General features: G+C 29.7%; 1 protein-coding gene across 1 annotated transcript in view; it reads right to left on the bottom strand.

The window, feature by feature from the left end:
* The window catches only part of LOC145972285 (uncharacterized), a 29,733-nt gene extending 18,471 nt beyond the window's left edge, over positions 1-11,262 (bottom strand). Inside the window, exon 1 of the mRNA XM_083100773.1 lies at positions 8,724-11,262. Within this exon, the coding sequence (XP_082956899.1) occupies positions 8,724-8,891 (168 nt within the window). The 5' untranslated portion in view covers positions 8,892-11,262. The remainder of the gene's footprint in view (positions 1-8,723) is intronic.
* Positions 11,263-12,422: the final 1,160 nt, after the last annotated feature.

Here is a 12,422-nt window from a genome sequence, read left to right as displayed (position 1 = left end):
AAATATTTCATTGACAGAATATTTTATTGAATATTTTATGAAACAGAATAAATCAATTAATATATCAAGAGAACTAAAATATACAGATATCAAGAGGACTAAAATATAGAATTGAATCCATCATCGAAATTTATGAGAGATTTATTTTATGTTGATAAAAAAAGTCAATAAAAAGATGCGTATATATGTATTTTGACGGAAATTATCTGTACCATACTTATCATATCCCATATTTGCCATATTTTATTTCAGCTAGAGATTTCTCGTTGAATTTTTAAGAATCGAAAAGATAGATTTATCCAAACAACGGCCTGTGAGAGCTCGCCTATGCTTTTGCATATATATTCTCGCAATATATTATATTAGCTACGTCTCTGTCTTCGCCAATTTAGCAAACCGTTACAACTTACTTTGCTCAATCCGATAATGTGTGATTGATAATACGAGTACTCAAAAATTTTACAATCCTGAAGGGACTGACTCGCGACCGGTTACGCGCGGGAAGAGGAGAGAAAGTAAATCAGAAATCTAGATTTACGAGCTTATACATACACACACACGTGACAAATTTTCTCTTAAAAAGAGAAGAAAAAAACTGAAAATTCTCAAACCGGTCGCTAACAATAACGGTACTCGAAAATACAAAAATTCTATTCTTACGCTCTTTATTGTATTTTATGTGCTCATGTATTTCATATTATGTTATTTACTTTAATAAAATCTGACTCCGATTTAATTAGCAAAATATTTAATTGAAAAGATAAATCAAGTTTTGCGATTATTTTATCGATTTCTCATTCAAGAAATATCGATTCTTAAAAGTTCGACGAGAAATTTATAATTGAAATAAAATATGGCGAATATATGGGATATGATAAATATGATAAATATATACAGATAATAAATACAGGTAATATTTCTCGTCAAAAGATATACGCATCTTTTTATTGGGTTTTATTTTATAAAGATAAATCTCGTAAATTTCGATGACAGTTCCAACTCTCTGTTTTGTAAATTCTCTTGATATATTGATTCATTCCAGACCATTTCAGCAAAATATTTATGTATATAGCTATTTCTCTATATACATATTTTATACTATACATTTTAGCTGTGAATTTAAATACAAGATTTATATACGTCGTTCCAATAAGAAGACGAAATGTACAAAGTCAAATAAATTCTAGTGTATTAGAAAGGAAACAGAAAATTAATCGCTATTTTATTCGCTTCGTCTCACAAAGAGGTTATTTGCATGAATTCGCCAATTTATTTCAATAAGATTCAAATCACGATTTCTTTATTTTCTCGCGTAACAAACAGTATATCGATAAATATAAATAATGAACATACACATTTGCATTTCGCTTTGTAGAGCGAATTGAAGGACACTGTCTTGGAGTAACGTTACTGCAATTCCGGAATAATATTAGAGTAGCTTTGATTTGCATGCAGAAGCGATTCGAATAAAGCGTGTCGAGAATATCATGCAATTGAATTAATTGCCATTGATTGCGGATGATACTTGCTGCAGATAAAACGCTAGTGTGCAACAACTTTCTTAAGCCGGCAACGTATATTTCTGAACGATTACGATCGATGATTGCTGTCGTTCGATCTCTTTGCTACATATTAAATTTTCTAGCGATATATTTACGATATGTTAACAGTTAACGAAGTCGCTCTAAGCGAGATAGAATGAGATCGCAATTTTTCCAAAGAAAAAGAAAACCATAAAAGATTACTGTACGATTATATAACATATAGTGTACATCGTAGTGTATACGTATCTATAAACGTAATTAGATATAGCGTGTAGCATGTGTACATTTTGTCGTCTATCATATTATTAATGGCTTTCCCGTGATTTTAATTACGTTAATTTTTCTCCACTTTTCTAGTATCTCTTCTCGTTTAAAACTTGGAAAATATAATTTTCCTCTTATAGTTGAACTTTGTTATACATATATAATTATCTAAATTATTATTTATATGTATATAAATTATATTTTGCACTTTACATGTTTATATCTAATCTTCAGACATTTAATAATTTGTGAATAAGGTAAGTAAAATATATGCGCACGCTAATATGTAATTTATAGTGTGTGTATGTGTATGTGAAATTTTGAAAATTAAAATTATTATCTGTATAAGAAATAAAAATATTTAAAATCGACAATATCTCTGAAGTCGATAAGTGGATACGAGTGAAAGGGCCCTTTAATAAGCGGACATTATATTCAAGGTTCAAGGTTCTTACTATTGAGGAAGAAAGAGCCATTCTTCCACAATGTAGAATACCCCGTTACTAAGAGCTATTGCGCTGCTACTAATAGGTAGCTGGATGGCCCTTTCTTCCTGAACGAACTGAACGACTATTATCTTCAATTAGCTTTCTCTATTAGTGTCTAGTTTATAGAGCATCGCAATCCTTAAAGGGCAGCTACAAATTTTCTACCCGCCGCTCGATAAGAGATAATCTTACATAATTAATCTCTAACGCTATTAAGTATCATCTCGTAAAATATATTGCATATTTTAGAAATTTTCTAAGAGAAAATTAGCATGTTGAATATCTAATAAACTCTCTATTAATATCGAAATATATTACGATGAGGTCTAAGAGATCGTATCCATTTTAAAGTTCTTTATGGCAGTACAAAAAGAGATTTTTTTGAATAGTACAGAAGTTTCTACAAGATGAATAATCTCTGTCTCTCTTTGTTTCTAGTTTAAAATTATATTTTCAATATTTTTTAAATCATTTAAATTCTTCTGATAAAAATAAACAATACATTTTTGAAATTTCTATGTCAATGTAAAAAACAATGATATAATTTTTTATATAAAATTAATAATTACTATTTCATCATAATTATCTAATGATAAATATTTTATATTATTTTATACATATAAAATATATTTGTTAAATAGTTTTAAATATATATTTAATATATGCAATATTTTTACTAATTTTATAGTTAATTTAGTTATAAAAACTGTTGTTTTCAAAGACAGAAAGAAAATAAAATAACAGATAAATTGAATTAATTAATTTCTTAATGAAATATATAATATATAATTTTTCTTACAACATGAAACCCCTTTATTTACATCAGTTTCGATCTTTTTAATTTCTCTGCGATAATTTCGTGATCTTTATTGTCTAATTAATGTTAGGTGAATTTTATCTGCACATCATTCAATTAACATTTTAAAGCAAATGAATGCGAAACATTGTGGTGATTAAAATATATGGATATGTCCTCATGTTCTGCCGTTATATCCTGTCTTCCCTATGTATGTCATCATTAATAGCTCGTAGTTTATTACAATAATCTTGGTTGATTAACGCGAATCGAACGCACAAACACGGATCGTCAATATTTTTGTGTATAATATATGTTAACGGCAAAATTCCAGGAGGAGTGATATATATATTTCCAGTCATCCTTCGGTTTCTGATTGTTTTGATGTACAATCTCGTTAATAGATATGTGATTTAATTTGATAAATAATTTTGTCTCATATGCCTTTATATCTTAATTATTTGAATATTATTTTATGTAATATGTAATATTACTTTTACTGATATATAATGTTTCTCACACAAAATGTCAAAATTTATATTTAAATTTTTTAAGTTTTTCTAAAATTGAAAGAAACATCACATATAATTCTAAAATGTGCGATATAATTTATCTTATCAATAAAAAGAAAATGCGCGCGGCGGAAGAACATTATTCGATACACGTGCCGACTTTGTATCTCTCGATTGACGTATGCAACTGACGTATACACTGACGTGAAATATCGGTTCGTCGCTTCCTTTCAAGTTATGATAATCTTAATTAAGCAATGAATACGTGATCTCGTGCTGCGCCGGCCTCTCTAATGATGGGCCTGACTATGAGAAACACTTGCTCTCATGCGGCGCGTACAAAAAACTTACACGAACGTACCATAATTTGTTCTCTGTAGAAAGCCATAATTTCTCATCACGCGACGTTTAAAAGCTTTTTGTTTCTATTAAAGTCTTCTGGAAATAAACCGTTGAATCCTTACACACTGTACGTTTGCACAACTGGTACGTGTGTTGATACATGTGTACAACAAGGTATATCTTTTTTTTATTAATAATGCCAAGACAAATATTTTTTCAAATAAATAAAAAAATAAAAAAATATATATATATTGTTATAAATTAATATTATTACGGTTTATTATTTTATTAATTACATTTTTTTACAATTTTATTTCTTAATAAAAGAATTATTATCACTTTTTATGCCATTATTTATCACTTTTTTGAGTATCCTGCGGATATCTAAGTTAAAGAGAATTGTTTATTACAGTGAAATCTAAGCTATAAAAGTAGCAATATGAATAAATTTATACATATAAGATAATTTATGTATGAAAATAAAAAATTTTTATAGGATTTATATTTTCACGTTATTAAACTTTCACTTAGATAGCTTAAAAATTGTAAAATAATTAGCTATAACTCAATTGTTTAATTATAACCAGTAATTACTCTCTCTCTTTCTCGATATACACTTCTTTAGGCAAAACATAGTATTACTATAAATAATTTTTTTTTCTTAATTGATATGTTTCAGAATACTTTAAACTGACAGTTTATCTTCAAATATTATTTTTTATTATTAGATAAATATCGGTCGTCATCAGATTTTTTCAGCGGTAAAAGAGTTTGAACTATAAGAATTTATTCGGATAGCGATTATTTGTAGAACATGATTGTCGAATTAACGGATGAATAAAAAATATACAATATAATTGAGAATAAAAAAAATTCATAGCATCGTTAATATTAAAGAAAGATTATAAAGATATGTATAAAACACTACAAGCGAAATTTTTATAAATCACATTTGACGAATTCCTACAGTCATAATAAAAAAATGTATATTTTATATTATAAATATATATTTTAGCCTTAAACATAAAATTTTTATCGACAATTTTTGACAATTAGTAATTAAATTTTTAACATAGATTTTTAACAACAATTTAATTTAATTTTACGCTCTTTTATCAATCCAAAAGAGGACAAAATCGAATATATAATTGATCATATAAAATTACTATTTGAAATCTTTTAAAATCCCTCGATATATTTATATATTATATAATATGTATTACGCGATATTTATTTTATAATTTAATAAAATTTCTTACTCTTAAAAACATAATGTATTGAGAATCTTCGCTCTAACGATATATACTTTCTCATTCATTGTTTGTGCAATTGTAAGAATTAACATGGTTTGCTAATAATATCAGTTGCGCTAATTGGAATACACATGATTTTCCACGGTCGTCGAGATGTAAAAGCCAAATGTAAAAAGGTGGTAGTGCGCAATCAAGTTCACACAAATCACGCAACATATTTCAAGACGAATTTAATGACGAATCAGCATTCATCATAATACTATTCGTGATTTTATAATCTCTTGTTACATTTAGGTCACAAAAAAATGTTTTTTTATTTTTTGAATATCTTAACTCCAATTTTAAATAAAAGTATATATATGTCTACGTATATTTTTATATGTGCGAATGCAAACTCACAATTATATACGTATTAATTAGATTACTTACGCTAATTGGACTAACATGTGAATTTTTGTCCTAGTTCCACAAATGACGCAAAAATGACATTCGCAAATCACGTGATTTATTTCATAATGAGAAACTCATTACGAGATCGCACGACTGAATCATAGACCTTTCTAACAACGCGTACTCTATTTTTTCTCCATTTTTTTCGCGATGTTTGTTCAAAATAAATTAGTTCACTGCGCAAAACTATTATTAGGGCAAACTGTTACAACCGGATATAAATTCTTTACGATCCTCATTAACGAACTAATTGCGCGTAACGTGCGTCAATGTAAGGCCGACTTCGAGTGGTAAACAGTTAGAAATTTTTCTACATACACGCTTTAATTCTTTTGAGATTGTGAAATATTTTTATATGTAATATTTTGCGTTTGAGAAAGAAAATAAATAATCAAATTTATTTTCAAATAATTTCTGATATAAATGAAATTATATTCTTTTTTGAATAATTATAAATTTTAGGGAAAAAAATGTAGTTTAATTAATGAAATATATGTAAGAGAGTATGTAAAAAATATCACTATACTTTACATTACAATTTCTGTCGAAATAAAACATAAAAAATATATATTCTGTTCTTTTATCGATTATCTCTTATTTCAAAAATTAAATTTTTAAAGATATAATTAGAATCTATTTACATCCGGCTATGATCAATAATTTTATAAAATCTGATAATTTAAAAAAATCTTGGCTTTCAAACAAAAATTTGGATACATAGTAAAATTTTGAAATTATTTCGCGCTATTATTTCTTCCATGTCTTCTTTACGGAATAATTTAATTATTTCTTCCTCTCTTCGTGCGACGCACGTGGAGGAATGTATACAAAAAGTAGGAATCTGTAGAGGAAACAGGTCAACTGGGTCAAGTGACAATAAATCGAGATGCCGTGACTCGGGAAATCCGCGAATGGCAGTACCGGAAAGACGCGGCGGATCGTCCCGCATACGGTTCAAGAACCGCAAAAAGGTTGCCTAGTATCGCAGAAATGCATCGTGCGAGATTTACAGAATCAAAGGTCCGGGAATCTATCGACGTTGAAGTTAAGGCTACCATATTTGTGTTGCAATAAGAAAACGGATTTCACAGACGTCGTCTTTTTTTTTAAGCATAAGACAGGAATAACCATGTGTGTTGTGTTATTTCTAACGCAGTATACGATCGTATAACGATGCTTTACTTTCGATTAAAATAATCGGCATTATTGCCATTTATAAGAACAACCGCGCCTAAAATATATGAGTATGATGCAGAAATTGAGCGAAGTAAATTGCACAATTCAATATATTTCCAATAATAAGCAGAGAAGGCAATAGAGGCTCAGCTTCAACGAATTTCAATATCCTAGAGAAATACGAGAAATTTTTCTTTTAGACTCCGATTGCTAGAATGTAGAAAGCGCAATTCGTGGCACGAATTCGTGGCAGCGATGCATAATTGAGAATTTTCACGTGGCTGACGCGCGACATTACTTTGTAATTGCTTGAGTGCATCGGAATTTGTTTCCTCGGTTTTCCTTTCGCAACGAGATTCTACTCACGTAAAACTGCGCTTTACAAATATTTTACAGTGGCAAAAATAATGAAGCGTAAAACAAATAACCCGTAATTTTTAAATACGTAAGAAATTATCGAAAGAAAAGAGCACATCAAAAGACATCATAATAACAAATTATTGTTTCATAACTGCATAACATTGAGAAGTAAAGAGTCTGAAGAAGTTAATTTAGGAGGAATTTAGACGAATAATAGGGACTTTGTTTTTAAACAATTTTAATTTTCCAGATTCTTTGCAATTGCATTCTCTTTTAAATGACACAAAAACTTCGCGTTGTCGCGATGTCAAAATGATCTTTGAAAATAATTGCCTCTCTGTCTCTCTTTCTCTCTCTCGCGAAAAATACGTGATTGAGGGATACAAGGAAAATAGAATAAGCACCCCGTTGCAAAAATTTACGTCACCTGTCTCGTTAATATTTCACTCATGTTACGATCTAATGACGCAATAACTTAACGATCGCGCAACTCGACTCGAGGTCATAAACATCGTACATTGTAACGTTAATCGATGCAATTTTAAGAAACTACAAGAGTTGAGCGGTCGCTCGCAATATCTCTATTTCCGTGTGATATAATTCGGTGCATTAAACGCTCGTCAGCGTCCGCATACAATCGGCTTATATACGCGCGGTTATGGCGAGCAAACACAGCATAAGCGAACATCCGCCGCGAAATGCACTTGCATTCAAGTGCAAGATTAACAACTTCGTCGGTTTTTACGGCGGTAACTAACCCGCTAATTAAACGGCAACGCGAGCCACGTTCTCCTTTATTGCGCCTTTTATTATGACCGAGGATAATTAACAGTATTATAAGAGCTTCTCTCCCGACTGCGAAATACTCGAAATGTTGTAAGAATTTTCATAGATCGCCTGCAAATCCGATGTAATTGCTTTCTCACAGTTCGCGCTCTCCATTATTTCGAGATAATCGTATATTTCAAAATTTCTAACCCGATAATATTTATTATGAGCATAAAATATTTTTTTAAATTATTGATAAGATTATATGTCAATATATATATATATATATATATATATATATATATATATATATATATATATATATAATATTATAATTTATAATATTAATTATAATTAATATTATAATTATTATTAATATTATTATTATATAATTAATAATATTATATATTTAATTTTATATATATATATATATATATATATATATAATATATTTAATTATATATTTAATTTTATATATATATATATATATATATATATATATATATATATATATAATTAAATAAATAGATAATACAAAGAGAGAAAAAGTCATAATTCAGAATCGTTTTCATCTAGAAATCTTAACTTAATTTAATCATTTTAATATGAAAAACGTATCATTTATCATATCTCAAAGTAATCTAGTAAGTGACTTTACAGTAATTTTCTCCCTCTCTCTCTCTCTCTCTCTCTTTCATTCGTTTAAATCGACTTGTGTTATTTCTGCAAAATAATTAGCTTAATTAAGAGTTAGCCTACTTTTTACTAACCTGGAGATAAGGACTCGCTGCTGATAGCACCAGACGATGCGCGAGGAATCTCTGGCCTCCTGGACAACACAAGGCTACGTCGGCGAATCTCTGCGACAGCATAGCCTCCTTCAGGATGTCCCCGACGTCCGGTGGTCTCCCAGAAACACGAATCACCTCTCCCATCATGCTCTATCCGGTGTGATCAATGATCACTCGCGGAAATACGCATTTCTTGATGAAAGTCTTTAATCGAAGTTCACTTGCAATTTTGCGGCGTTTGAAAACGATATCTTTGTAAAACTTTCAAAATTTTTAGAATGTTCCTAACGGATCGTCCTTGTTCATTCTATTGCACTTCTATCAGCTTTCACATAAATTTATCTTTCGGGGAAACTCGCAGAGTTCTTACGAACGTGTGTTACTCCTCACTCGCGTAAATTCGAGCGAAAACCGGCTTTTATCTTTTTCTCAATCAAGTGTAATCATTCACATTCGTAAACACCATTTTTCTTGCCGCGAATTTATAGCGGTGCAGTATTTAATTGTTATTATTAATCAATATTTTTACGAAAGAAGATCTCTCGTTGAAGATCGCTCATTCCCGCAAACGAATTTAAGAAGTGCGCGATCAATCGATCAATCGATTTACAAATGATGACATTTGTTAACTCTGTCGTGTGACGTTGAATTATGGCCATGTGATCATTGACATTTGTCAGCGATAATGGTGTTGGTATTCGCTGTCACATCGTCGTCGAGAGATTTATGATCGACCGCGTTTATTTTCGACCGCTCTCGCTTTACTTCACATTCTCTCACCGTTAAAATCAGCTCACAGGTTGGCCCGATCGGATTAGAAAATCATAAATCATTCCGTTCGATCTTGTGCACATTAATTAATCTTTGCCTTATGACACGTTCACTATCTACCATCGAGATCGAAAGATTAGGGATCGAATTCGTAGAAATTCGAGAATGTTTCTCGTAAACTCAACACTGATTCTCTTTCCTCCGATTTCCTTTTCTATTAAATTCTATTTTATTATATTACGAGAAATTTGAAAAATTTTCAGAACTTTAATTTTTACGAAATAATTAATTTATATATACTTTTTTTAAAATAAATTATATACACTATTGTGTCTCTATCTAAATAACGTCGTTAGCATTTCACAAGCACAGTTAGTTCTTGATTAACACGTGCATGTCTTTATCTCGTGTATTCCTCGCTGATTCTTCTATAGCAAGGAGCGTTAATCAAATATAAATAAACACAACACTCCGTAATCTTGTAAACTTCGAGACTTAAGTTTTTCTTTCCGCAATCGATCACCTTTAACAGCTTTGTCATGTATTAAATAATGATAATGTGTTCAGAATACAGTTGGACGAGTCGATTCCACGATAAATTTACACGTCGTTTGAACGGAACGGAACGTTTATCTATCGATCGATCTGCCGTCAGAAATATCTTGACCCTTAATAAACGTCGGCCATCAACTTCTTCTCGTTGAGCAGCTCTTCGATCATCGGATCCCGAGATCACAGAGAACGTTCACTTTCTTCAAGATGGGTAGAGATCCTTTGAATTCCTCGGTCTTATTTATTAATATGGCGATTGTCATCAATTAAAATGTCATTGTTTGATTTACTTTATTATATTTTCATGTATTGTAGTGCGCCACATTTTTATTGTTTAAAACAAAGTATTTTACAAGTATTTTGCAAATCACGAAAATATTAATCGAGCGATCTTAGAAATGTTTCTAAATGAGAAAAAATAACAAGGAGTGAAACTTTTTCTGATTGATTAATTAAAATGAACAATTATTAAATCAATTACACCGGAAATGCTTTCTGCTTCTCATTCAACAAAAATTAATGTCGCAAATTGAACAATTGTTTCACAATGTAAATGTTTTTTTGATTAAATTAGTTTGATTTAATAATTAATTCTTGTGATTAAATCAGTTCAACAATCTCACAATAATTTTATTAATTGATCGGTTTTTATTTTATTGAAATAAATCTTGACAGATATGTCTTCATCTTTTTTCAGAGTAATTAGACAAGATCTGAATGAAACGTTTTATCCTCGGGCATTTATAGAGACAGATATGTCGCGATGGTTGCTTTATTTCGATTTGAAAGAGAATCCGGGAAATTGTCAGAACCCGCGATTCTCGGGCCTCATCGCGAGTATGCTAGCGAATTCGCTCGACATATCAATCTCGCGCGTTCTCTCTTAAGTTTCCGCTATTTCGTCGTGAGTCTCGTGCGAATCTCTCTGGCGAATCGCGCTCGCGGCGCTTACACGAAGAGAACCCGTCGCTGAACGATTCAGCAGGGCGACTGCCACCTGAAACGCTCAGGTGAGCAGAGACCACCTCTGCCACTGCGAGAGTGGTCTCTTTGGAGAGACGGAGAGCGTACTCACAGAGAACTCCTCCCATGTCTCGCTATATTATTCCCCCTCCTTTCTCTCTTTCTTTTGGAATCACCTGCGTACGTTTGTCCTATGTATGTATACACATCCAGTATTTTTATACGTATGATGTTTTGGTGTGACATTGATAAAAAAGAAAATAATGAGCTATTTCTTTTACTCGACTATACATGGTTAACATAAAATAAGAATTTATGTGCACATGTATACTTGTTGTGTGAAATATATAGTTGATTTTACGAATAAAGAAAATATATATTTCAAATATAAATTTTTCTTTAGAAGCTTCAAATAATCAGTAAATAATGAAATAATCAGTAAATAATGAAATAATTATTCTTCCTTTTTTTTGATAAAATTGTGCGGTAAAATACTTGAATATATTATTTCCGAATTATTCCATTCTATTTATTTCTATCTTATGGCTTACGTCTCAGTTTTTATTTAGATTTTATTAAATCATTAGATAATTTTGTAAATTAATAATAAACGACTTTAAAAACAAATGCATGTTTGTTTTCATATTTCTAATTATTTTTGTTGCTATATTATGCTGAATGTATTTGAAATAATATATTTAAAATAATATTAAAAAATAATATTTTGAAGTGGTTACTATAAGAATTTTCAAAAAATTTTATTATATATAAAAATATTATATATTTCAAATATATAATTTTTGGTAATTTTTTAAAAATGTTTTGAAATATAAAAGCATACGTCCGATAATTATAAAATGTATCAAAGATTAAATGAATTATCATACGCGCAGGTTGAAAATATAAAAAATTAAAATTTATTTCGGATCGTTTAATTTGATACTAATACTTGTTTTGATACTTTTTTAGAAATTGCAGACAAATAAGTTGAAGAGATCTCAGTTTATCTGACGTTGAAATAAATTATAGCGTAAAATACAGAAATATATCTGGCATTCTCTAATACACATCTAGCATTCTAATTCAGGTACAGGACGATTCACATATTGATTCAGTTACAGTACTATAGAGGAAGAAAAAAAAAACATAATATATAAAGACAAAATTTATTAGAAAACTGCCATGTACAAATTTCTATTTTTAAACTACAATCAGAAACCAGTACCTTTTAATGTCAACAATTTTTATTTTCTTAATATTTTCCGTTATCTTACTTTTATACAAGAAAAAAGTATAATGAAAGGTAAGAAGAGAAAAAGTGATATGATGATTATTAATTTGTATTAATTTGTTATAAAAAAATTAAATTTTATATCTATCGAGATGACAAAA

Source organism: Camponotus vicinus, unplaced genomic scaffold (genome assembly GCF_025532165.1).
Source record: "Camponotus vicinus isolate PSW18456_S1 unplaced genomic scaffold, iyCamVici1.0 SCAF_5, whole genome shotgun sequence".
NCBI classification, from domain to species: domain Eukaryota; kingdom Metazoa; phylum Arthropoda; class Insecta; order Hymenoptera; family Formicidae; genus Camponotus; species Camponotus vicinus.
The sequence above is the reverse complement of the archived record's forward strand: the minus strand, read 5'-3'. Positions and strand labels throughout refer to the sequence as shown.